Source organism: Podarcis raffonei, chromosome 14 (assembly GCF_027172205.1).
Source record: "Podarcis raffonei isolate rPodRaf1 chromosome 14, rPodRaf1.pri, whole genome shotgun sequence".
NCBI classification, from domain to species: Eukaryota; Metazoa; Chordata; class Lepidosauria; order Squamata; family Lacertidae; genus Podarcis; species Podarcis raffonei.
The window spans coordinates 30,679,305-30,706,892 of NC_070615.1; the positions used below are offsets into that span (position 1 = coordinate 30,679,305).

Consider the following 27,588-nt stretch of genomic DNA (forward strand, 5'->3'; position numbering starts at 1 on the left):
GCAGTTGGACCTAACGGTCAGGGGTACCTTTACCTTTACCTTTAATTATAAGGAACTGATCTCTGCAGTGCCAACAAGCTTCCTCACCTTCTGATCTTTGCATGCCCATCCAGTTTCTCACTGGTTACTGCCTGCCTGTTTCAAGTTTATCTCTGCAACAATAAGGACTACAAGCAGGAAGGAAAGAAGGAAGGAAGGAAGGAAGGAAGGAAAGCTGCAATCCAGGACCATGGATTCTTAGGCAAAAATCAAATTAGGTGCTTGCATGGTAGGAAAGTTACTTTCAAAGTCAGGTTTTTATTACAGAGATATCATCTCTGTGCATGAGACTTCGTAAAACAGAAGGAAATATTTTTTTTTTTTGAAAATTTATTCAAATTTTCATCCATACATAAACACAAAAAAGAGACAAGAAAAACAAGAAAAAATACAGCCAAAAAATAAAATAAAAAGAAAAAACCAAAAAACCAAAAAAGAAAAATACAAATCTCAGATTACAACTTTTCATCTCCTTATTTCTTGAACCTCCTCACACCTCCCTTTTTGTATTTTAGTTTAAATTGTTATTCCAGCAAATTCTTCCCATGTTTCTCAATTTTAATTTAAATAATTAATCTTAACAATATATCTTATTTGTTGATTCAACATAAACTTTCTATCTTTTAATATTATCTGTTATTCAGTTTACCTTAATCTCTTTAACCTTATCTTATCTTAAAAATCTTAAAATTTCAAAGTTTACATCATATTCATACATATTCCTTAAATCATTTCAACTAAAGCCAATTTAGTTCCTTTCCAGCATATTCCCTAATATTTATATTACACTGATTCCAAAATTAACAACAACAAAAATATTTTTTCTTTGTATCTCTAATTTTTATCCAACGGTCCCTTCTTCCTGGTTTCGGATTGTGTCAGTCCTTTCTGTCCAATACATCCAGTCCATCAATCTGGTGTTCTAATGTCCGAGGCCCTTAAGTCTCTTCTAGGCCCCTTCTGCAGATTTTCTTGTTCTTGTTTGTGCTTACGCACTTCTTTGTCTATTATTAGATTCTTGGGGAGTGGGTCTCCGGAGGGTTCCACCCGGTAATAATTTCCATTTTCCTTCATCAGACTGGCCCCTTTCCCCCCCCCCCGGTCCCACTCCCCGTCAACATCTTTGTAATCCAAAGGAACCTTATCCAAAAAAATAGTTCTTCACCTGTTTCATGGTCCCACTAGAGTTAAAAGCTTCCTTGATTTCAAACACTTCCCAGCACTCTCCAAGTTCCATCTTCCAACGCAGTGGCTTTTGTTCCTGCAGGACTTTAGATCTCTCCATTTGTGTTGTTTGAGGAGTAATCACTACCTCTTCCTTCTTCATCTGCCCTTGGACTTGCCTTGTTAAGCCAGATTCCTGAATTGATCGCTGTTTAGCTTCTTTATTCTTATTCTCTATTAAATCATATTCACTGGCCACAGCACTCATCAAGTCCAATTTTTCATGCATCAAGTTCATTTTCTCATGCAGCTGCTCCAGCAAAACATTTGTCATGCCAAGGGCAGACACCAAATCTTCCTTCCAACACATTTCTGAAGGTCAAACGGCTGGTCCCACGATCCAAATCTTGCAGCTGTCTACAAATAAACTGCGACAACAAACTGACAAGCTCCCTCTAGGGGACACAATTTCTATTTGTATCCAATTTTAAAATGTATCCACCAAAGAAGATTACTTTCGATTTCAAGTCCTTTCAATTTTCAAATACTTTGTTTCTTTAAACAACAAAAATGCAGAAAGTAGCGTTGAAGTTAATTTGTTTCTCTTTAGCTATCTGTCAAAAATACTCCACTTTCAATCAATGGACGTCTCAAACAATTTCCGTCCCGACACCCCGTTCCCAGGTTAGGGACGGTGGAAACTTAAATTCCTTTACTCTCCTCCTGCAGGATTGAACAGTCAAAATCCCCCCCCCTTTTCTCCTGCTTCCAAGAGGGTTTTATTAGTTATAAATGCAGGAAATTTCCAAGTTTAAAGCAGTTTTCCAGGCTATTAGGTTGCAAGGTCTTTGCTTCAGTCTATATACAAAAAACGGGAGGCGGACTTCCTGTTTAAACCTTCCCGCTTCGTGCATAATTCATAAATTTTGCAGTTTTCTTGATCCAGTTCTCCGTTTTTACTCACGGGTACTTGATTTAGAGTCCAAATGTCATCAGGAAAAAGTCAGCGCTCTCCGGCGATGGCTGCGCGGCTTCCCTCCATGGAAATAGCGATCGGTTCGCAGCACCGCGCTGCTCACCCCACTTCACTCCGGAGCCCCGAAAAGGGGGTTCCTCGTGAGTAGGGGAGGCGCTCTTGGTGCTCTGCCGAACCCCACGTTCCCAGGCTTCTCCGCCTGAGATTTCTAGTGGGCTCCCGCCTTCGCTGCGGCGGGAAGACCCAATTTCCACGGAGCCCGTTCCTCCAGTCGGAGGAACTCCGCCATTCGTCGTTGGCGCTAACCCGGAAGTCCCAGAAGGAAATATTTAAAGCATAGGCAAAGTGCCTATTAAGCATTACTTTGATCTGTCCTACAAATATGGAATTAGGGGTCAGATTTGGGCAGGAGAGAGAAGGCACTGTCTGCATTTATTTATTTAAAGAACTTTCATCCTGCTCTTCAGCCAAAAATGGTTCTCAGAAAGATCAATAGTAACAGCACAGGCCCTGCTCTCAACCTTAGTCTAAAAAGATGCAGCAGAAAAGCAAAACAGATTTGGAGGGAGGGGGAAATAAGTAAACTCAGGTACAAGTTGTTAATTTCTTATAAGAAAGCATGAACTCCCAGTATTATTGCTTTTTTTAAAAAAAAAAAGCCCAGGCAGTTTCTCGTTTTCAGACTGCAGCATTGGACAGAGATGTTGTTAAACAGAGTGATTCCAGATTTTAATGCACTGATCCCTCCCAAGCTAAAAAAAGTCCCTCTAAGTCTAAGCATCCCCCATCATAGGTGAGGCAACACCCATATCAAAGGCAGATGAATTTCCACCCCTTTTCCATCATAGGCCAGGAGGAAGCAGAGCTGTACGTAAAGATAAGTTAATTTCTTTGGAAGCTTACAGGAAGGGGAGGATAAAAATCTCATAAAATAAATCAGGGGTTGGGAACCTCAGCCTAGGGGGCCAAATGTGGCCCTCCAGACCTTTCTGTCTCACCCTCAGGACTGTTCCCAGGTTGCACCCTCTTTTGCACCCTCCTTGAGTGTTTTTGCCCAGCTAGCATGTTTTTCTTGAACTCTGATCATTCCTCTTTTACTTGCCTAGATGGGGGGATACAGAGGTGGGTGGGTAGAAACTAGCTTTCCATACAAAGGGGGGGAAATGCATTTATGGCTCCACCCACCACAGGCTCCCCAAAGGTTGTTCAGAAAGGGATCCAGCCCACAGGCTGAAAGAGGCTCCCCACCCCCTTAAATAAATAAACATATAAAATAGGGTGTGGGAGGGTGGTGGTGCAGAAGAGCGGAGTCTGCAGCTATTATTAAAGAAGTTGACCCTCTTGATTCCTTGCAACCTCTCAGACTCTCTGGGATAATCTGCTGCTTTTTCCTTTCCTCAGCCGGATGCACAGACACCCAGCGAGGCAGAGGGGGAGGACTTCCTCACTCAAGAAATGTTCTCTAGGCACCTGCCACTGACAATAAATTCTGCTCTGCAAAGAAGGAGGGGGTGCGCTGCAGAAATCTATCCAGGATGAACGACTGACCTAATTTAAAATGGCAGCATCCAGAGGGGGACGGTGGCTTTGATTGACCTGCTTTGCCACACAGATCTCAAACCTCTGCCTTTGCTCGTCTCCTTTGGCCAACCTTGTTCTCTCAGTAGCCACCTAGAGAGATGACTCTTTAGCTGTGGGTCTGCCCTCAGATCTGAAAATGGTGTGTGTGTGTCAGGATTTACAGCCTTCATGTGGAAGCTGTCTGCAAAGCTGGGCTCATTGATCGTGGAGGGTTGGGGCTGTGGCTTCGTGGCAGAACATCTGCTCTCCAGGTAGGAGACTCTGGTCTAAGACCCTGGAAGGCCTTTGCCAGCCAGTGTACACAAAACTGGGCTAGATGGACCAGTGGTCTGATTCAGGACATGGCAACTTGCTGTGTTCCTATTTAAATCACCCCTTTATTCCAAACCACGAGGCCAGGAATATCAGTGGTGGAGTATCTGCCTCACAGGCAGAAGGTCTCAGATTCAATTTCTGGTATCTCCAGGTAGGGCTGGGGAAGTTTCCTGCCCTGAAAACTTGGAGAGCTGCTGCAAATCAGTGCAAACAATCTGCTGAGTAAGACAGACCAGTGGTCTTGGTGCAAAGCAACTTCCTAAAGGGCAAGGCTGTTGCACAATGGCAGAGCACATGCTTTGTATGCAAAAGGTCCCAGGTTCAACCCCTGACATCTCCCAAGCAGACCTGAGAATGCGCCCTGCCGAAAACCCTGGAGAGCTGCTGCCAGTCAGAGTAGATGCTACAGAGCTAGATGGACCAATGGTTCAGCTCAGGTGCAGCATGCTGTGGTGGAGTTACTTGCCAGGCTCCTCTACCTTCCAAAAAAGTTGCTTAAGAATCACACATTTTGGGTTATTTGAGGCTGCCTAGTATCTTACAAGAAGAAGAAGACTTTGTTGAGATCTTACGTGTCGTCCTCTGGCCATCAGATATTTTGAACATAAAGACAAGTTGCAGTCCAGCATTTTGGCTGGTGGTGCTAGTCTTGGCCACTGAAAATGTAAAATAGAACAGCCTTCCCCCAAATTTACCTCCAATTGTCTTGGACCACAACTCCCATCAACTCCCAATCAGCATACGATCATTCCCAATCACAGGCCAAACTGGAGTCCAAAATAGCTGGAGGGCACTACCAGGTTGACAAAGCCCAACACAGATCTTGTTAACACTTCATTATAAGCAGCACAGCATTTCATAATACAGCAAGAATGGGGCATTTAAAAAAAAATTGTACATCTTGCTGGGCACCACTGGACGTCTCAATCCCGGTTCTCTTGTCAAGTATTGTACTGTATACAAGTGGGTGACTTACCTATATGGCAAGACTTGGGAATTGTGGATCTCCAGGTGTTGGTGGATCACAACTCCCATCATCCCTGACCACTAGCCATGCTGGCTGCTGGGAGTTGGAGTCCAGCAACATTCTGCAGGACCCCAAGTTCCCCAGCTCTGCACTACAGTAAACAGCGGTTACCACAGCTCATTGGCTTGCTTGCAAATTGGCTACCACAGCTGACTGCAGCACTGAGGCCACAAGCAAAAAGGGCCAGGGGCCAAAATTATATGGACAGCCATTCCACGAAGCTCATCATAAAATAAATGTATTTTTTTAAACACACATATTCATAATTGCCAGGAGCACCCAAAACATGATTACTGTTCGTTTTGAATCCTTGATGCAATGAGGAAGAAAACAAGGTCTAGTCCTGCTTATCATTCTTTTCTGCCAAGTTTGAGAAGGGGTATCTCAGGGACCAAAGCCTCTCCCAGCTCCGAAGTCTCCATAAAACTCACCTGATCAGATTGGAAGGGTGCCAGCAAAGAGGGAGATCCAATGGTGCCAGCTCACTTGCTGGTTCCTCATCGGGGAAACGGCCTCTGCCGCACGCTGGCTCACAGGGAGAGAGAAATACTTTTTCATCCACCTTGTGCCTGTGGCACCTCTGATGTGCCAGGGTTCTTCACTGGCATCTTTCCCACTTCAGAATGCTGGCACCACCTGGGCTGAACTGCTTGAGCCAGTCTGGAGAGAAAACTAAAAAGGCTCCTTCTCCTCCTCACCTGGCTTCCAAGTCCTGGATGGCATTGGTGCGTCGAGAGCCAAATGCGGCGGGCATAGCAGACAACCTTGCAATGACGAGAGAGTGAAGACTGCAGACAGGAGTCAGGGCAACAAACCTTTCCTGCAATGGAGCCAAGACAGGTCAGGTCCAAGACAGAGTCCTCCAGAGCTAGAGGGATTTGCCTCTCTGCTAGAAAGAGACCATTGTAAACCACTTGCAGGAAAAGGAAACTCTCCAATTCTCCCTTTCGTACTCCACAACTTTTCGTTCTGTGGGATGAGCACCGTAGCTACCTGCCCAGTGCCCACCAATTTAGATTATCTCGGCTAGATGCTCTTCAAATCGATCTCTCCTTAAGTGAGATACGAACTGGGTACCTTCCTAGTGAATAGATCTGTTTATGTCAATTCCACATTTCTGTCTATAATCTAGACAGCCTGCATCCCTTGCTGCACATTCACCTGCACAGCAATTAGTCCAGCAAAAAGTTATTTCCCTCCCGTATATTTTGCCTCCAGAGTGCACCCCCAAACCACAACCCTTGCTCGACACAAAAATAAAAGAACCTAAAATTGCCAGGCTCTCCATCAAGCTCACCTTTTTGGGGGGGTGCCTTCCTCCTTATGCCTTCAGTGGGCCAAGATCTGGACTTTCCTGCTGCCCCTTGGGACCGGAACGTGGGTTACGGATAGTGATCCTTTTCACGCGGCCCCGCAGCTGCTAGTACAGGATTATCCATCTACCAGTCTGGACAGGAGCATCGCAGCTTGCGCGGCTGCCTGCTTGCATCACCACCTGATCTGATCCAGATTTAAGCTGAAGTGCAGCAGCTCAGGCCACCGCTACAGCCATCCTGGCCATGGCAGAAGCAGGGCTCTGAGGAGGGGGAGGGGAAGGGGGGAAGAGCTGCAGGTTTGGCCCAGAGAGCAGAGTGCCAGGGATGGAGGAATGCGGGGAGCACAGCATCCTTAGCTCATTCTGGTGCTGCTGCTGCTGCAGCCTCCCGCTGTGCGGTCCAATCACAGGGGGGGCAGGGGAGGGAAGGGATGCTTTTGAGAAACACGCCATGCCCAGCCAGTCTCGAGGAAGGGTGACAAATCCGCTTGACAGATGGGGGATACATAGCCGCCACCGTGCTGCCGGCGTTTGCAATCTCTAGGACAGCAAAGGAGAGCACAGTGAGATGAAGGAATGCAATTTCACGGGGGCTGGGGGATAACATGAACAAAAACCTTGTTCTGATTTCTAGTAGCATCCTACAGATCCATATGCCACTGGATCAAAGAGGCTAAAAATAGAATCCTTCTCTGCCCCCCCCTTCTCAAAACCCCCCCTCCACTGAATGCTGGAGCCCCATCCCCCCACCCCATCCTCCCACAGCCTATGATTGCACACAGAGGTACCGTATAGCAGAGCTGGCCAATCACAATGCAGGGGTGTGGCTTCTTTCCCTTTCCCCTCCTCTTGCAATGAGGTGGGGGTCAGTTCAGGACAAGCCATGAGCATTCTCCTCTTGGCAATTCCGTCCTTGGGAAAAGAAGAAACTGTGGAAATAGGGACCCCTTGCAAAGTTTTCAGTTGCTGCTGCTGCTGTTCTAGGGCTCAAAAACTAGAGCAGTTTTACTTGCCTTTTCTTCTTTACTTAACATAAGAAGAACCTGCTGGATCAAGCCAGTGGCATCCTGTTCTCACAGTGGCCAACCAGATGCCACCAAAGGGAAACCTGCAAGTGGGACCTAAGGACAAGAACAACCCTCCCCTCCTGTGGTTTCCAGCAACTGGTAGTCAGAAGCATTGCTGCCTCTAACACTGGAGCAGAGCATAGTCATCATAGGTAGTCACCATCAATAACCTCCTACAGTATTTTAAAACCATTCAAGTTGGAGACCTTCACTCTCTTCTGCGGGGGCAAGTTCCATAATTCCTATGTAGCTAAACACAAACCTTGTGTTAAGCAGGAGATAACTGGGGAGAGTCCTGGGGGCCAGATGGAGAGTCCCTGGGGGCCTTAAGCTTCTCACCTTGCTTTAGGGGGAGGGTAAGGCCCCGTGGGTTAAACCACAGAGCCTAGGGCTTGCTGATCAGAAGGTTGGCGGTTCGAATCCCCGCGACGGGGTGAGCTGCTGTTGCCCGGTCCCTGCTCCTGCCAACCTAGCAGTTCGAAAGCATGCAGTGCAAGTAGATAAATAGGTACCGCTCCGGTGGGAAGTTAAACGGTGTTTCTGTGCGCTGCTCTGGTTCGCCAGAAGCAGCTTAGTCATGCCAGCCACATGACCCGGAAGCTGTATGCCGACTCCCTCGGCCAATAAAGTGAGATGAGCGCCGCAACCCCAGAGTCGTCTGTGACTGGACCTAATGGTCAAAGGTCCCTTTACCTTTAAGGGTCATTCAGTGCTCCACCTCCAAAATGTCTGTGGCTGCCCCTTACAGAGAGAGAGAGAGAGAGAGAGAGAGAGAGAGAGAGAGAGAAGTCTCTCCATGCCCATCTTCACTCTCCCATCAGTGTGAGCCAGCAGGGCTTTGAAAGTGGTGGCCCCACTACAGATCACATCCTTCCTTCAAATTGCAGCATTGCCAGTTCTGTTTCATTGTGTGTGTGTGTGTGTGTGTGTGTGTGTGTGTGTGTGTGTGTGTTTGAGGGGCTCCTACTCCTTCTGGTGACTGGGGCCCTGGACGCCACCCCCCACAAAAGGACACAACTGCTCCCTGCATCTGGTCGGCCACTAGGAGGAACGGAAACCGGAACTAAAGAGGGCCCTTTTGACTTGCTCCAGCGAGGCAGTTAAGCCTGATGTGGGCCTGATCCTACGCCAGCTCTTCTGGGACTCCTCTGAGCGCCCCTTCTCTCTCCTCCCCCCCCCCCCCGTTGCCTCTTCGCGCGTGGGCTAACCTTACGCGCTCGGCTTCCGCGGGCGGCGGAGTGTTGCCCGGCAGCGCCCCCTGTCGCCACGCCCGCTGGAACTGCAGGCGACGGAGCACACAGAGCCAGGAGGAGGAGGGACGGAGGGGAGGCCGCTTATATAACCGGGAAGCGGCCGGAGCGGCGTCAGGGGCCGGGAGAGAGCGATCGCTGCCATGTCCTTCTGCGTCTTTAGAGGAGGCGAGATCTATCAGGACCACTTCGAACCCGGTAAGGGGAAATCATCCCACGGGGAAGGATCGAATCCACCCGGCGCGGGGCTAGATCTAGCTCGCAGAATCTCCACCCCACTCACTACCCGCGGCAGGCGCCGGCAAGCGGCGAACTGATTTCCCCTCCAAGTCCCCGGGATCGGTGGATCGGGAGGATCCACGATATGGGCCACCCGGCGCGGGGATTGCAATCTCTGGGGTAGCGGCGCAGTCAATAAAACTCTGGTCATGGTGGTCTTCTTACATCAGTCTTCGCCAACCTTGTGCCTTCCAGATACGGTTGGACACTCCCATCAGCCCCCGGAGGGCACCAGGTTGGAGACTCCTGTCTCAAAGGGACACCCCTATCCTTCAGTTGTGTTTTTGTTTGGTCACATATTCATAGAACATCTGGGTGGGACAACTAACTTGGAGAAAGCTGGTTGCCCCCATGATTTATAGGGGGTTATGCACCCCCCTCTCTACAGAGGGTAGATCGGTGGGGGCACAGACTCAGCTGGCCCCCAATACTGTACAAAGAAAAATGCTTGTATGAGCACAAACTGAGAAGAATCTTAAGCGCCCTGCCTGTTATTTATGGAGATTTATACTCCCAGAAAGTAGATAGAAGGCACAGCATCAGAGTGAGAAAAGGGACTGTTTTTGTTGTTGTTAAAATTTATATACAGTACCACCCTTTATCCAAAGATATCAGGGTGGTTTAGAAAATAAACAGTACTTGGTACCTGTTGGGGTTATGATGGGGCTAATCAATTAATTCTATTGTCTTAAAATTATTTATAAGATTTCTTACTAACCTTTCCCAATAAGGTCCCAGGGTGGTTTAAAAGAATAAAAAAATATAATATTATAAGGATAAAATGAAATGAGTGACAGTGTGGTTAGAGTGTCTGGCTAAGACCTGGGAGACCAGGGTTCGAATCCCCACTCTGCCATGAAGCTCTCTCACTATGTGTGATCTTGGCCAGTCACGACTTCTCAGCCTAACCTACCGGTACCTCACAGGGTTATTGTGAGGATTAAATGAGGACGGGGAGAACCATGTACACCACTTTGGAGCTCCCTGGAGAAAAAGGTGGGATATAAATGCAAATAAATGAATGAAAATAAAATTGTTCCAAATGGAACGGTAGTGCGTAAATTGTGCAAAAGGGGTGAGTTCCTCAAAACAGAAGCCCTTAGCTGTCAAAGGCCGAGGCAAAAAGAGGTGTATGTTCTGCGAATGGCGAAAGTCATACAGTGAAGGTTCTTAGATATACCTCTGTAGGAAGAGAGTCCCGCAAATTGGGGGCTGCTACCACAGAGAAAATTGTCTCTGGGACCACCATTGCAGCAAACACTTTTACCGTTTTTCAGGGTCACATTTTGCTTCCCCATTCACTTCAAGAATAAAACTGGCACAGTGATGAAACTTATTGCTGTGGTTTCAAAAGCATCCTGTGAAAGGGATTAATTTTTCCTCCATTACCCAATGCAATCGTGTCTGGTGGATCACACAAGCCAGCCGACAGAAGTTTACTGGCCCATGAAAATAATAATTAGCTGTCTCACAATTTAGGGACCCTTCTGGACTGGTGTTTTATGTTCGGTGTTTTGTGTGACGTGTAATGGACACAATAATCTTGCATTAGTGGTAGATTTATTCTGCTTGATTGGCTGTTCTGCAAGGCTTCCCTTTTGCGATTGCATTATTGTCATCTATTGGCACTACAGTGCAGCAAAAATAGGAAACTTAGGGAAAATGTTCAGAAAAGGGCAACCAAAATAATCAAGGGGACAGAGCAACTCTCTAATGAGGAAATGTTGCAGCATTTTGGACTTTTTAGTTTGGAGAAAAAGTGAGTAAGAGGTGCATGATAGGGAGTTTATAAAATTATGCAAGGCATAGAGAAAGCGAAAGTCTAGAACTTGTGGAAATTTTAATTTTAATTTTAATTTTAATTTATACCCTGCCCATCTGGCTGGGCTTCCCCAGCCACTCTGGGCGGCTTCCAACAAAATATTTAAATACCTTCAGATGTCTTCTAAAAGTCTGGTGGTTGTTGTTCTCTTTGACATCTGATGAGAGGGCGTTCCACAGGGCGGGTGCCACTACTGAGAAGGCCCTCTGCCTGGTTCCCTGTAACTTGGCTTCTCGCAGTGAGGGAACCACCAGAAGGCCCTCGGTGCTGGACCTCAGTGTCCGGGCAGAACGATGGGGGTGGAGACGCTCCTTCAGGTATACTGGACCGAGGCCGTTTAGGGCTTTAAAGGTCAGCATCAACACTTTGAATTGTGCTCGGAAATGTACTGGGAGCCAATGTAAGTCTTTCAAGACCGGTGTTATGTGGTCTGGGCGGCCGCTCCCATTCACCAGTCTAGCTGCCGCATTCTGAATTAGTTGTAGTTTCCCCCATATAGAGTGTGCATTGCAGTAGTCCAAGCGGGAGATATCCAATGAAAGTGGATGTTGGAAGATTCAGGATGGAGAAAAGGAAGTCCTTATTTACACAGTATATATTTAAACTGCAGAACTTGCTTTCAAAGAGGATTGGACAAATTCATGGAGGAGAGGGCTATCAGTGGCTACTAACCATAGTGGCTATGCTCTGCCTCTACAGTCAGAGACAGTATATGTACTTTGGAATCTCAGTTGCTGGAAACCACAGGAGGAGAGAGGGCTCTTGTGCCCAGATTCTGTTTCAGGGTTTCCCCACAGGCATGTGGTTGGCCACTGTGAGAACAGGATGCTGGACTCAATGGACCATTGGCCTCATCCATCAAACTCTTCTTGTGTTCTAAGCAATTCTCACTTGTTCCAGGCCTGTAGGTGAGTGGCTATTTGCAAGCCTAATAGAATCACATCTTGCCACCCTTCCAGTGCTTTCAGAGTTGTGAAAGAGGTTTATTCAGTGTCAGCAGTTGTAAAGATGGAATTGGCACAGAAGTGGATAATGCCTATTCATTAACACAGAGAATAGTACAATACAGTAAAAAAAAATTTAAAAAATGATTGGTTTAGCTGTAAGCCATGACAAAATATTAAAAGGCATTCAGAGTTGAGGCACAAATTGGGCTCAATTTCCTGGCTCCAATTAGGAGACGTGCAGTGTAACATAATTTTCCTTTTCTAATAGCCAAAAGCACACAAATGCACTGGTGTCATAAAATGCCTCTGGTGGTTATGCTCAGACATATATTTTCCATGGGGATCTTTACGATACGGGACACTGGGTAAGGTAGTGAACAATGTCGTCTTATAGCCATTTTACAAAACATACAGAAAAGCTGTTTCAAAGGTAATTTCTTACACCAGCCATCTGAAAAAGACAGAGGCCATAACATGAAGTCTTAATTCTGGAAAAGCAATTCTCTGTGGAGCTCTGGTAATTACCTCTGATGCATTATGATGAACACAGAGAATTGGGGTTGAGGTAACTCCTAGGGATGCAGGAAGTGGCCTTACACTTAGACAGACACAGTGGTCCTTCCAGCACAGTAATGTTGACACTGACTGAAAGTGGCTCTCCTTTTAGGCAGGGGACATTCCCAGTTCTACCTGCAGGTGCCATTGGGGATTGAACCTGGGACCACTCAGCTATTGTCCTTCCCACAGGTTTGATTGCCTACGAAGGCAGCATTGAGGGGAGAAAGCGTCTCTGCCCCATAAGTGACCAATACCCCGATCCTATTTCAAGCAGGAGGGGAAGGGGTTTGGCATGGAGAGATGCTTGCATAGTTTGGACTGGATGCTGCATTGAGATGAGCGCGGCTTCTGGAAGCACTCTTGCTTCGAGTCAACTTGGGTATGGCTTTGTTCAGCAGATAAACCACGACCAGTTTGAATGTATATCTTCCAGGGACCTCATTCCCTTCTTCTTCCTGCTCCCATCTTTGTGCACAGGTATATATGCTTGCTCCAAATGTGGCTACGAGCTGTTCTCAAGCAGGTCCAAGTATGCTCACTCATCTCCATGGCCGGCTTTCACCGAAACTCTCCACGAAGATAGCATCTCCAAGTCCTTAGAACGGCCGGGAGCCTTCAAGGTGAGTACTGAGGAACTGTTGCTGGGTTGAAATTGAGCCCAAGGTGAGCAGAGGGTCCAGCCCTTGAATCTGCTTTCAGTGCCTAAGAGAGAAGTGTTCCTCAACGTCTTCCAGAGAATGCAGGCAACATTGTTGTCAGTGCATTGCGTTCTCGTAGGTTTGTTTTGTCCTGCCATCTTCTTTTATACCTGATCTATGGCACTGCCTCCTCCAAACCCCCCACCCCACCCCCAAACCAAAAATATCAGTTGCAGCAACAGCCTGACCAAAGTGAACTGGCAAAGCACTGTTGAGGCATTGGGGGGCTACTGTGCATCTAATTAGAAGTTTCCTTGCGACAACTATTTTACAGTTTTAAAAACAAACACATTTTAAAAGCAAACAGGAACTAATTGGTGAAGAAGCTATTCATGAGGGATACTATGTAGCACTACCCAGAAAGATGTTAGGGGCAGAAGACACCGAGGAAGCTTCTAATTAAAGTTGCAAGGGGGCTGTGCTGAGAGAGACTTCTTAGTGAATGTTAGAGAAGGGTCTTCACTATGGGGATGGTCAGTGCTAGGTAAATAATGTGCTCTATTAAGTCAAATGTGTGACCTCCATTTTAATTCTTCTTTCAACCGGTTGTGGAAAAGCAGTGCTAAGACTCTAGTGTGCAAGCAGCCATGTACAGGGGAGTGTTGAGGGCTCTGGAGTTTTGTCTCTCTATTCCCTTTGCTTCATATGCTTCCCTTCTAGGTCTCATGTGGCAAGTGCGGCAACGGTCTGGGCCACGAGTTCATCAACGACGGCCCCAAAAGGGGTCAGTCTCGCTTCTGAATATTTAGCAGCTCTCTCAAGTTCATCCCTAAAGGTGAGCTTAATTAACTGTGCATCTATTTGCAACTTTGTCCATTGACGAAAAGCCCTTTTGAAATGGCAGCTGTTGGATCCCGATTTCTCTTTCTGTGTTTTCTAGACAAGAAGGACAAGGACCTGAGGGAGTAAATAGGCTGGAACACCCAGCCAATCAGATGCTGCTTCTAGCTGACCAATCCAACTCCACACCAACCATCTAGGAGCTGTTGAGCACAACCCTTCTCTGTCGGCTGGGAATCTTTTACCTTTGGACTGGCAGGATGGACGCTGGCAAATACGAAGAGAGAAATGAAGTCTCTTTTCTTCTGGCTTTTATTTCTGATTGATACCCTCTGCATTTGCTACCTCCTGCTTTGAGGTCTTCCATTTCAACTTGTATTTTGGATCGAGTCTAGTTTGGAATGTTCTTGCCATCACCCAGATGCTTTTCTTCTCCTCCTCCTCTTCTTTTTTCTCAGGTGTGACCACCTTGCACCTGTGACCCCCTACCAAAGTCTGGGTTTTTCCTCCACTCAAGAGCAGAGTGCTTGTCTGGCTCTGGAATGAGTTGCCCCAGAAGATGGTGTGATTCTGAGCAGGACTCTAATCACATCAATCCAGATTCACTCTGCCCAAACTAGCGTTGGATCCAAGGTGCATTTCAGATGCTACAAACCCCAGGGTAGCTATGACCCTCCTTAAAAAAACCAAACCATTTTGAGATGGGAGTAAAGAGTGGTGGTAGAAGCCTCCATTTCCCCCAAGCAGCCTGCTGGCAAATTCTGTTGCCACAGCTGCTGTTTTGACTTCACTGCAGGGGCTTCTAGAAGCCCAGGTTTGGCTTACTGGCCTCCAGTTCCTAACCCCTCTTACAGGCTGTTGTGAATGTTAAGTTGTAACAGCTCATAGTCAGGGCTCCAAAGGGCCTTACAAAGCCCTATTTGGCCTAGCTGCGACTTTACCTGCCTCACACCTGACGTGGTATATGGCGCCAAGTGTCGGGCAAGTAAGCATCCTTTAGCCAAACTGACCTGGTGGAGGAAATGGGGGGGCCTGAGCTTCCCCACCCTTAATGTAAACAGTTATCCAACAGCCCAGGATCTTTTGAAACAGCAACTACAGTTCAGTAGCTGTGTTCTCCAGTATGACAGCCTTCTTCAACCTTGGGTCCTCAGCTGCAGCAGCACTACAACTCCCATCACTGCCCATTTGTTAAGGTGGCTGGGGATGATGAGAGTTGTAGTCCAACACTACCTCAGAATCCAAGGTTGGAGAATTTGGACCTAGGACATGGTCTCCTGGAGCAAACCTTTCAGCATCACAATGCTGCTTTGTTTATGCCCCATGGAACTGCTAGGGTTGCTTCCATGATTGGGTCACTGCGACCACATCCTCAGAAATGTCCTCACACTGTCATGTGTCCATTCTTGCCCTTCCCTTGGATCAAACTCTACCATTTCCTGGCCTCTTCAGAAGTAAGTCTTTATGGCATCTGAAACCATAGCCTAGCTTTGGGTTGTGCCCTGCCCCACATTGCTTTGGGGCATTTTCTGGTGTGGTGTCATTGTATGAATTGCCCCATGTAAACCCGTCTTGGAAAACAGGGGTGAGGACGGTTTTTCTGAGCTACCCAGAAAATGCTCCAGGTAATTAATATTGGATTCCCAATATTTCCTCCCCAGGCAGGGTCCTTGTGCTTTTAATGCTGCCATTAAACTCAACCCCCCCACCCCAGTTATTTTCATGGCCACAAAAGTTTCGCCTGCTAAATTTACCTCTTTGCAGTCACTGTTAAAGCAGGTGAGGGGAACCTGGTCCTCAAGATTTGCTGGGAATCAACCCCAGCCAGCATGACCAGTGGTCAGGGAAAATGAGAGCAACATTGGGAGGGCCACAGTGTTCCCGCCCCTGTGCTAAAGGCACAAGAGCTCTCTCAGGAAACGGAAGCTGGCAACCTAGTTGTCATCTAATTTTTGCATATAATAGAAGTGATTCTCTCTCTAGCAGAGAAATAGATCAATTGAGCATCATTCTGACACCAGTTTGCATCTTTGCTGTTGCGCTAAGATTTTGTATGTTTGTTATAAGCAAAGGCCACAGAAGGGCTAAGGAGTCATATTTCCGAGTGCTTCGTTTTTGAAGTGATGGATGGATTTGTCCAAATTTTTGGTGGTGCAGTCTAAATGCAAGAGGTAATCTGCAGTCCCTGAATTGCATTTCAGGTGAGACCTAAGAACCTCCAGTTTGGAAATACGAAGCTAATACGTTCCTTGCTCTTTTGAAGCCCTTGTTTGTTGTAAACGTACAAACAAATTTTATGCCTTGACATCTGAATTTCTCTGGGTGCTCCGGAAGTCAGAATGAAGTCTCTTGCCTAACACTGCATATCACTCAGGCTTTAGAAACAAACATTAGAAACCGAGATTACCTCTCAGTGCTCAAAGGGCTAATGCATAAGATTCATCTGAATCGGCACATTTCCTTCTTCCTCTTTGCCTTGTATCACAACAACAAGCTTCCTTCCTGCACTGGGAAGGAGGACTTGCAAAACTTGCACCTCTTTGATTGGCTATTCAGCTGGAAACAGAAACGATGAATGTCCATCCAAGGCAAGGATGGAGGGCCTGTGGCCCTCCTCAAGCTGCTGGGTTCCAGCTCCCATCATCCCCAGCCAGCATAGTGAATGGTCAGTGATGGTAGAAGCTGAAGTTCAGCAGTATTTGGAGGGCCACTCCTTCCTCACCCTTGACTTCAGACCACATCTACAGACTTAGGTTAGAGTCGGACAAAGAGGATTTTTAAAAAAGAGCTCAAAGTGAGTAAATGAGAGTGTAGACCAGTGCTTCCCAGACTTGGGTCTCCAGATGTTTTTGGACTACAATTCCCATCATGCCTAACCACTGGTCCTGCTAGCTGATGGGAGTTGTAGTCCAAAAACAGCTGGAGAAATCCCAGTGTTTGCTTTAGTGAAACAGTGACAGTAGAGTTTAGATGGTATATGGTGCCATTTGTATCCGTATCAGTTGGTTTCTGCTTAATCTTCTGTTGTTAACATGAATAGGGTGTTGTGCTGCTGCTGGACATGCAGTTCAAGCAGGATGGCACTCATCCATATTTGCACTGGTTGCTTGGCCTAATGATGGTTCCATGCTTGCCTACATCCAAAGCTGAGAACTTCAGAACAGGTGGTCCATTGTGTCTTGATGTAGCATAACAGGGGGTCTGCTTTATGAGGCGATCTGTCAAGCAAATGCTTCATGTGCTTTGCAAATCATGGTCAAGGAGCGTGACAATTCGCCACCTGGATGTACCCTTAGAACCATTTTGCACACTCCACAGTGGAGAAGCTTTTCCTGGTTTCTGAAACGGTGTAAGAGGTTTATGGAGGAAAGTGGCAAAGGTTGTTTTAGCTGAGGCAAAAGTGGGCTGAATGTACATACTGTGAACAATGACCTCTCACACCTCAAGTATTTCCGCACAGCAGTTTGGAACGCACACATGTTTTGCAAGGTACCAACACAATCTCATTAAAATGCATCTCATATCCCCCCCCATTCAATCCAGATTTACTCTTTCTGTGGAAAATCCCTTAATTAAAAAAACAAGCAGTACAACAGAAACAGTAAAATTGTTGGGGGGAAATTAAGGGATAGCATTTTGATGGCAATGAGTCTGTGTGGACACTGCATTCAACTTGCAGGTGTGATCAGCACAAAGATCACAATCACCTGCTGTTTATTGGAAGTGTTCCTCAACTCTCTGAAAAGAACCACCTGATTTCTGCCTTCAGCCTGGTCTTATGAGCCTCAGGTACATAATCACACCCTGTATGTTTTCAAGACGGTTATGCAAGCTGCACTGTAGAAGTGAAGCTTTCCACTTCAGTGGTATCAAAATCAAAGTCCAAGAAGACAAGGTTTCATGCAGAGCCCCGTGAATATTTGCAGGGAATGACCTCACACACACGCACACTCATACTCAAAAGTAGCAGTATTATTGGGTAACCTGCCCTCTGAGAGCACTTGATCAACTCTTCTGTGCCTGTTTTGCCTCCCCTGGGAGACACAAGAGGGTGTATTAGTGATTTTTAAAAAATCAACTCTGAATGTAATGTTCCAGCTTAGCAACTTGGCTATGCTGCTGTTCACCTGTATAAATATGGATTAGATGATAATAAAAATATTTTTCTTGGAGACAAGAATGTGTTTTGTTCAATTTTGTGTTATGATAAGTGAAATTTGCTTAACTAGTTGAAAGGCTTTGGCAGACTGGGAAAGGCTTGCCACACCTTGTATTGGAGCAAAAGAGAGTCTGGGTCACTTGAGGGGTAGGGGATCTGTTGGATTCTCTCTCTCTCTCTCTCTCTCTCTCTCTCTCTCTCTGTGTCTGTGTGTATGTGTGTAAGATTCATTCATTCCAGAAACAGAAGAAGAATCAAGAAGATTCAAGAAGTGACAGAAAGCTTAGATTGTTTTGACTATGCAGAATATGCAATGATACTTTCTGTGGGAACTGCTCTTTGGACATTTGCAGTTTCTACAGGAAGAAGACTGCTTAACAGCATTCCGTGTAACTTGTTTTTTCTCTTGATTGTGACCTGCTGCAGAAAGAGAGGCTTGAACTCTTGTTGGACTCTTTAAGTATGCCTTTTCACAGCTTGTGGAATTTGCTACCAATTATGCTTTTATAACCTGTCCAAGTAAAACTCTACACTTGATTGAATCTTTTATGGCGTTCATGAGTGTTCATTGTTTTCTGTGTGTAACTTCTGATAATGTTTTACTGACTGCATTTCCTGGTCAGTCTGGACCATTCTTTTGAGACGGTAAATACCTTAGTTCCTGAATCTAGGTCAAAGGCCTACCCAATTCACACATAAGACATGCCCTTAAGACAGGATTTTAAGGATTTGCAAGTGAAAAGAACTACTGGGAAAGGTTTTTCCAAGATATTTCCTTCTGCAGAGGAAATATTTGGGGTCATTAAGATGGCTTCAGGATTGCTCTCCTTTGCTATTTCAGACATGTGGTTTATGCACTTTTGTTTGTGTGTTTACCTTCTGCACTTATGAACGTTCATTTTATTCATGATGCCTTAGAATTCTTATAACAATTGGAAATGAAATTGTCAATGAGGCAACTGAGGAATTTGTTGGACCTTACATTCTTGGCAGAGTTTTAGTTCCAACAGATATCGGAGTACTGTAGTGAAGTTTCCCATGACTACTATAGTGCTCCTTTTTGAATGTTTGGTAATCCATATACTGTCAATCTGCCTTCAGTGCTCCAAATCATGGACCACTTCACAGGTACAAACTAAAACATGGGTAAAAACTGTCTGTAATGTTTCTGTATCCAACAACAGACATCAATAATGAGTAGTTTTATAAAACAGGCTTTATTCATAGGAGTCTCTTCTAGAACTGAAACTCAGGACCTAAAAAACTACCAGGTCATGTGACTCCAAGACCAATCCTCAAATATACAAATCCTTAACATTAAGGGAGTGTCAGCACATTACAGGCTCTATCATTACATTGTCTCTACAGGTACAAGTGCTTATGTTAAGTGTGTGTACACCAGTTGGTTTTTACAGCTCAGTTTTGTATACACATGGCATATCTAAAGGTTGCTTTTCTCCCGTCTGCAATTAGAGATGCTGCACTTACAGTACAATCACAGAATCAGTGAGTTGAAAGGGACCCCAAGGGTCATCTAGGCCAGCCCCCTGCAATGCAGCAATCACAGTTCAAGAATCCCTGACAGACGGTCATCCAGCCTCTGTTTAAAAACCTCCAAAGGAGAGTCCACCATCTTCTGAGAGCGTCTGTTCTACTGTCGAACAGCTCTTCCCATCAGAAAGGTATTCCTAATCCTATACATTGAATTGGATTTACCTGTGTGTAAGCCCCACTGAATGCAAAGAAGCTTACTACTGAGTAGACATGTATAGCCTTACACTGTAAGATATTTACTCTCATTTAAAAATTAACGCCACCACTGGCCCCAACAAACTTAACTAAAAAACTATCTCCCCTGCTCTCCACGCCCCCGATCTGTGTGCGTTTAGAAAGAAAAGCATTAAATCCTCTTTTGGCTGCAGCCTTTATTTTTTTGCTTACGAGCGCCCTCCTCTGCCGCCCAACCCACAGACTGCTGAGCTAAAATTCTGAACGCCCGTATCTGTTCCCAAAGGCAACTCCGCCTTCTGCCAATCTCCGACCCCTTGCCCCGCCGCATCCAGGGATTCCTAAAGCACACCCGGAAACACCCTCTCCAAGTGGCGAGATGTGCCGCTCTACCATCCTTATCTCTGTGTGTTTTTCCCAGGCTTAAATCCTGGAGACGGAGATTGTCGCTGGGTGGGCCGGAAGTGACGCCAATTGAAAAGCTGGGCGCGGGAATCGAGGTGGGCGGAGGCGGCTGCAGGTGGGCGAGAGCGAGGCTTGTTGCTGTGTGTTTGTGGCTTGTTTTGTCTTGCAGTTCTAGCCCGGCCTGCGGTAGTTTTTGGAATGTGCAGAAAGCGGGTGGCAATAGGAAGGAATAAGCTAATGGGAGGGAGTTGAAGACTCACTCAGTTTGCGGAACAGCAGCGAAATGTGGTGTGCGTGTGTTTGATGAGACTGAATTACTTCGCGGGGGTTTGGGGTGCTGCCAAGTCAGAGTTCGAGGCACAAGGTGAGGGGAAAGAGGGTTGGGGGCATGACAAGGCGGGGGCTTTGGTCGGGTGGTGATTGAGGCACGAAAACAAACGGCTGGGGGTGAAGGGTTGGGGGCAGTTGCATCATGGCAAAGTTCGGGGGGGTCCAGTGTAAAGTTTGGGGTCACTTTAATTGTTGATGAGGTCAGCAACGCTTGTAATGTACTAAAAACTAAGGTAAAAATGGATTATTTAAGAAAAATAATTGAAAATGGTAACCATGCAAGGGTGGAGGGGACCCTAAGGATTCAGGGAATCCTAAATATATTATAATAATATAATATATATATAATTTATACACTGCCCATCTGGCTGGGTTTCCCTAGCCCAGCCACTCTGTGTGGCTTCCAGCAAAATATTAAAATACAATAATTCATAAAATACAATACAAAAACACAAAATACAAAATGTTTACGGAAGCTTTTAATGTTTAATTGGTTATTGTATTTTAGTGTTTTGTTGGAAGCTGCCAAAAGTGGCTGGGGAAACCCAGCCAGGTGGGCGGGGTATAAATAATAAATTATTATTATTATTACAATAATAAATGATGATGATCTTTAATGTTTGAATTTAAATGTGAAGTGTAAAACTCAATAAAAAAAGATTATACCCTGAGTTTTTCCCTGAGTTTCCATTTCCCCCCATGCATGTTAGGAAGTGCACTGCCTTATACTGAGCTGGACCATTTGTCCATCTAGCTCAATATTGTCTACACTGACTAGCGATGGCTCTCCAGGGTTTTAGGCAGGAGTCCCGTCCTCCCAACCCTTCCTGGTGATGCAAAGGACTGAACATGGAACTTTCTGCAGGCAAAGCAGATGTGCTACTGCTGAGTTAGAGCACATGATGATTGAAGCTGGTTAAAAATAGGCAGGTGGTTTTCATCGTAGAGGCATCAATGGCAAATGCCCTCTCCCCCCCCCCCTTTCCCTCTTTCTAGCCTTTGCCAGCCCTGACAAGTTGCACGCTTTGGGAGTTACCCTTCAACAGTCATGGAGTCCCTGGAAAAAGAGGGAAGTGTCATCTGGATTGATGACGATGAAGCTGAGAGTTCCTTGGGGAGTTGTATTTTGTTGGCTGATGATGCAGGTAACTGCTTTTTATATATAGATATAATTCTCTCAGTAGAGTCTCTGGAAACTTTCTCGTTTTGTGCTTTTGAACTGCGGGTGGGCTCCTTGTTCTTTGTGTTGCTATAGAGTACAGTGCATGGGATAAAAGGAAACAGAATAAGAAAGTGAGTGTTCATTTTAAAAACAAACTGTCTTCTAAAAGCCCCATATCTAGGTGCTTGTGGCAGGCCAGGAAGATTTGGACTATTTGGAAAGAATTTGTGATTTTTGTCTTCTTGTTACTTTTCTTTTCTTGCACCATCAAGAACTTGAAAAAGGGAAACAGAACACACCAGGAGCATTTGTGTTCTTATTTGCAAAGCTGTATAAAACACTAGGGACGCGGGTGGCGCTGTGGGTAAAAGCCTCAGCACCTAGGGCTTGCCGATCAAAAGGTCGACGGTTCGAATCCCCGTGGCGGGGTGCGCTCCCGCTGCTTGGTCCCAGCGCCTGCCAACCCAGCAGTTCGAAAGCACCCCCGGGTGCAAGTAGATAAATAGGGACCGCTTACTGGCGGGAAGGTAAACGGCGTTTCCGTGTGCTGCGCTGGCTCGCCAGATGCAGCTTTGTCACGCTGGCCACGTGACCTGGAAGTGTCTCCGGACAGCGCTGGCCCCCGGCCTCTTGAGTGAGATGGGCGCACAACCCCAGAGTCTGTCAAGACTGGCCCGTACGGGCAGGGGTACCTTTACCTTTATAAAACACTAAGGAGGTAGGGTCAGTGTAGAGTAGTGGATTGTACCTGTAAAGGATTCTTAAATCCCCCAAGCAAGTAGGTAACTAACTACAAGCCTGTGTTGTTTTCTGAAATATTTTGGGCACCATCTAGTTCTTAGTTGTTGCAAAATTTAACTGTCAAATAATCAAATCTTTATTACCAACCGCTAAAGAAAGTACAAAATATATAAAAAGTACAAAATCAGATCCTCAGAATCTGATGGATCTTATTACACAGGTAATAAGAGCTAACAATCATAGCAGGTCTAAGAGTGATTACATATTTGATATTTGTCACCTGATCTTTGTTAATGAATGGTTGCTATTTTACTATTGGGGCCACTGGTGAAAAGCTAAACAGAGCTGCAGAGGAAGATGTCTTTTAAATATAAAGTGATTCTTATTGAAATTTATTCCTGACATTCTTTGTTGATATACAAAAAAAAATTTAATTCAAGCAACCCGAAGAAACAATAATGGATAAGGCATAGAAACAACAATCTGGAAGACGAAAGGAAGTAATTTATACATTTTAAAGCTAAAGACCAAAACGAATATGTCTTAAAAGAATGATGTTTCTACAGATTCTATATATTGCAATTACTACTACTATTAATATTAATATTTCCAGTGAACGAATCAGTCTTTTTTTGATCAGCCTGTTTTATAACTGACCAAAATGTGGTTTATGAATTTGCCCTAACCCTCAACACGCTCTCCTTTTTCTTTTAAAGCCTGAGGTCTGGGCAATGCCTTTCTAGAATTGCAGTGAAATGGTATTCAGTATTTTTTCCTTTTACAGAAGAGATTCCCTTGAAAAGGGAGAACACAGAAGAAGCTGTGGATGAAGAGGTGATAGTTACTTTCTGCAAGAGAGCAAAAGTGATGCCCCATGCGAGATATGACTGCCCGACCCACCCCTTTGAGTATGTATCATGCCACAGAGGAGAACAAAAGGGAATTCCACACCTTCCACTGGGGAAAAACCACACACATTGTGCTTAAGCACAGTTGCATCGGTGCAGATCTAGTGGCAATATTTACAGCCGAGAAGAGGGGATGGGGGACTTTTGGTGCTTCAAAAGTTGCTGGACAACAGATCCTGTTGACCTAAGAAAGTATGACCAGTCGTCTGGGGTGATGGGAGTTGTAGTCTAGCAACATCTGGAGGGTCAAAGGTCCCTGCAATTGGTCCAGAAGACTGAGGGTTCTTGACTCCCAAGCATTCATTATGTCCCTCCTTCAAATAGCTCCTGTAGCAAAGAGGCCAGATGTAGTGCTCCATATATCTCTGGCCCATGGAGCAGAGTTCAACTAAGCATGGCCAGTCCCATTGGCCTTTCTTGGTCCCGCTCTGCTCCATGCTCTCCTTGAGTGCTTTTGCCTGGTTCAAGGTCTTTCTTAACTGGAAGTATGGGTGAGTGATAGTGTAGAATTTTTTTTACTTTCATGGGGCCAGAATCTATTGCAAAGAGTCACATTTGCCTATGGCCCCTGCCACCAATGGCACACAGCCCCCAGAAGCTTGTCCATGAGTAAATGCAGGCTTCGGACCGAAAAAAGATTCCCCATCCCTCTCATAGGGACATTTTATAACGAGGGACATAACAGAAGTTGAAAGTGCAGTGCATCGAAACCCTTTTATGATCTGCTATCACAACTTGGAGCTGTTTCTTGTCTGCTTTTAGGCAAGGGGAATGTGAAACATCTTGCCCCCTTGGGAGAAACGCAGAGACATGCAGCGAGTGCTACTGCTACATTTGTGATAAGGTTGCTGCAGAGGTAAGGAGGGCTTTTGGGATGCGGGACTCCTATTTCTGCAGAGAGACCTTTGTCGCCCTAGAGTGGTTGGGCTACACCACAGGTTCCGATGTACCTGCAGACTCCTTCCTGGTGCCCACAGGATCCTGCCCCCTTGCTGCTGAAACTGGGCTTGAAAGCAGCCTTCTATTCCAGCTGATAGAAGTTATTTTCAAGCCTAATTGCAGTGCGGGTGGACAGTTTCAGTGTGTATGTGTTACACACTGATAGTGGTTAATTCCTCCCTCCAGCTGTGACTTGCCTCTCACACCCTGAAAATGCCCCTGTGTCACAATTAGGTTTGCGGGGGGGGGGGGGGAGGGAAGAGCCTTCTGTTGGCTCCATCTAAAGCAGGGCTAATATTTGGCCCTTTGGATGTTGCTGGACCACAGCTTTGGCCATCCCTGACCATTGGTCATGTGGGCTGGGTTGATGGTTGTTGAAGTCCCACAACATTGGAAAGCCACAGGCTCTTTTCCCCTGATCTAAAGAGTTGCCGACTATTAAAAGCTAGAGACAAAGAGACAAGAGCAATTTCCTTCTGTTCTGGATGTCAATATCCAGGGGCATCTATATGGCTGCTTCTGGAAGTAGATGCTGGCTTTTGCTTTTTTCCCAGTAGGGTTGCACTTACATTATTCTCCCAAGGAAACTTTATCGAATACTGTTCCATTCTCTGCAGTTTCCTGTCTCCACTTATGTCGTTCTTTAATATGCTGAGGAAATGGTAGGGGCCTTCAGAGTGGGAACCATTTGCAAGAACCTACAGATATTGTGGATTTGATCAAGTCCAACCTTCCTTTCTCCTTTTCCTTCCTCCAGTGTAAAGATTGGGTGACGCCTTCGTTTTGCCATTGCAATGCACACAACAAAAGCAAATTCTGGAAGGATCAGTGGAATTCTGCTCTCACTGGCAGTCTCTCTCAGTTCAACTTGGAGCTCTCAGAAATAGATGCCGATATCCAGCACGGGGGTGAGTGGAGGCGCATCAGTGCCACCAAGAATTTCTTGTGTTGAGAATAGGGGCAGTTTGTTGATTACATTTTTACCCCACCCTCCTCACAAGGACCACAAGAAAGTGTAGGTAAGATTCCCAGGTGTTCTCCACCTGGGCAGTGACCAGATCCAAAGGCCCAACATTACAACATTTGCAGGAGAGGGTGGAGATGCCCTCCAGTTAAAAAGCGAGTTGTAAAGATGTTTTATGTTTACTCAGTTACTTAATGCCGGTGTGGAGAGCCTTTGGCTCTGTGAATGTTGCTGAATGCAGCAACTCCCAACATCTCTTGCCATTGGCCTTGGTTGCCAATGTTGTTTGGTGCTGTAGTTCCCCCAGGCTTGACTTACGAAAGAGAAATGTCTCAATTCAGAAAATCTGAAGATGAACAAACAATGATTTCCTCGTGGGGCCATATACCATTATATAGAGCAGGGATCGCCAGGTTTTGAATAGCTGAGGAACTTCTCTGCCCTGTGGGATGGAGACATCCAGATAATGGCTTATGTCCACCCGCTGCCTGGGACAGGCAGGGTCATACTAGATTTGTAGACCGTTGCTGGTTGAAGAGGCTCCTTCTCGGTTCCTTCCCTGTGTACCTCTCTCAGCTCTCTGAATAGCATCGCCATCTATCGTGGATCCTTTTTCTGGTTGCTGTGCTCTATTTCCAAGTGTCTTCTTCCACTTCACAGCTTCTGTCGAACAAGGGCCCTTACGGAACAACGCAATGCAGGAAATTGCTGAGCTTTTTTATACTTATTACCGCCCGAACTATGGAACACCGTCCTCTGGGTATGAGGCCAGCACTCCCACCCGCCATGACCACCAGGGGGCAAGCACATCCCGCATTAGGGGCAGGGAGGCTGAATATAATGCATTTCCCAGCACTTCTGCGTCCTGGTCCTCCCAAGCCTCTAATGCATCTGCCGCTCACCGGGTTCCCACTTCCACGGCAGCCTCTGCCTCAGTTCTGGCCCCAGGCATCGCTCAGGATCTCTACCAAAGCATTAAACAGCCAGTAATGGGAGTGATCGAGCAGCTGAAGGCTGCAGTGGGTTTCATGCGCCATAGGTCAACAAATGGTGCAAGGTCAAGCAGATGGCACTCTTCTTCTGAGTCCTCTTCAGAATCCTCACCCAGAAACCACAAAAGGGCTAAGAGGAAGGCAGCTGACCCGTCCGGGAAGGTTGCTGAGCAAAGGGACACCAGACATTGCCATAAAATTCTGGGAAAAGACAAGAGGAATAGTTGTAAGCCTGCAGGCAATTTGGAGAAGGGAGCAGAGGGAGGACATTTGGACAAAAGTCCTTCAGACCTCTAAGCTTTTCAATCCCAATGACTATGAACCTCTTTTGGACAGAGTACTTTCCACCTTAGACCTTCAGGATCCAGTTCCAGTGCCTCCGCAGCAGCCCAAGAGAGCTGGCTTTGGGAAGCTCACCCTCAGAGAAATTCCTTTACTTCCTGAATTTAAGGAAATGGGCAGCGCCTTCACAGCAGAAGAGCAACACAAGTGTGGCAGAGCATTTATATCCTTTCCCACCGGCGTTCATGGAGATGTTGAAGGTGCCCCTGTAAACATTCCAGCAGGGGTGCTTCTCCCAGGTGACATTGTTCATCGGGACGGAAAGATGACCCTTCAAGATTGATTTCACGGCTCATCTGACAAAGCTTTGTGTAAGGCCCACAAGTCAAAGGGATTGGCCCTTCGAGCTGCCATGGCTGCCTCCATTATGGCTCGGACTTCCTTGGTTTGGCTGATGAAGAATTGGAAAGTGCTACCCTTAAAAGTTCTCTTGGTTGACAATACAAAGCAGCTGCTTTGATTGCAGATGCAACTTGGGATGCCGTTCAGTGTTTGTCCAGGGCCGTCGCGGATGCAGTTGTGGCACGCAGATATCTCTGGGTGGTGCATTCTTCAGTGGACTTGGCTTTTTGGGACACCTTTCAGTGACATCCACCTCTTTGATGAAGAGTTGCCGAAAGATGTATTGAGGAAAACCAAAAGCAAGAAAACAGCCGTGCCTTCAGTTCAAAAGAAGCAGGAGTAAAGGCAACCTTGCAGGGGTGCCTCCTCTCATTCTAACACAGTTCTGTCCTGTACTGAAGAGTTCAAATTGGGCAAGCCCTTCTGGTCTGGGTCCAGGTTTCAAACAAAAGGGCAAGGCTCAACCTCCTCCTGGGGGAGTTTGTCCCACACCTTTAGGAGAAATGGACAGTAGTTTTGATGCCACCTCTCCTGCAGTGGGAGGTCAGCCTCAGCTGTTTTCTCACATGTGGGAAAGGTGAGCAAAGAATCTCTCTGTATTGAGGACAATAAACACCACATAATTTTCCATCAATACCCAGAGATACATTCCAGCCATCTCCCGCATCAAAAGTCTCCCTTAAAACAGTGACCTGCCATCTCCTTGACATCCATGCAACTGAGTTCATTCCCCAGGGGGAGAGAAACTAGGGGGTTCT

At 46.2% G+C, this 27,588-nt stretch overlaps 3 protein-coding genes across 3 annotated transcripts in view; 2 read left to right on the top strand and 1 right to left on the bottom strand.

Annotated features, from left to right (window-relative positions):
- The window catches only part of LOC128401489 (testis-expressed protein 2-like), a 30,810-nt gene extending 24,453 nt beyond the window's left edge, over positions 1-6,357 (bottom strand). The window contains exon 1 of the mRNA XM_053364611.1: positions 5,534-6,357. The gene's annotated coding sequence lies outside the window, so the exon portion shown is untranslated. The remainder of the gene's footprint in view (positions 1-5,533) is intronic.
- A 2,325-nt stretch (positions 6,358-8,682) lies between these two features.
- Positions 8,683-17,402, top strand: MSRB1 (methionine sulfoxide reductase B1). Its single transcript, XM_053364662.1, has 4 exons — positions 8,683-8,932; positions 12,818-12,960; positions 13,699-13,813; positions 13,919-17,402. The coding sequence occupies exons 1-4, from the start codon at positions 8,878-8,880 to the stop codon at positions 13,945-13,947; spliced, it is 342 nt and encodes a 113-aa protein (XP_053220637.1). The 5' UTR covers positions 8,683-8,877; the 3' UTR covers positions 13,948-17,402.
- A 2,724-nt stretch (positions 17,403-20,126) lies between these two features.
- LOC128401953 (uncharacterized) overlaps positions 20,127-27,588 on the top strand; it is a 28,797-nt gene continuing 21,335 nt past the window's right edge. The window contains exons 1-5 of the mRNA XM_053365615.1: positions 20,127-20,225; positions 21,437-21,585; positions 23,128-23,251; positions 24,014-24,107; positions 24,948-25,098. Coding sequence (XP_053221590.1) covers positions 21,489-21,585; positions 23,128-23,251; positions 24,014-24,107; positions 24,948-25,098 — 466 coding nt within the window. The 5' untranslated portion in view covers positions 20,127-20,225; positions 21,437-21,488. The remainder of the gene's footprint in view (positions 20,226-21,436; positions 21,586-23,127; positions 23,252-24,013; positions 24,108-24,947; positions 25,099-27,588) is intronic.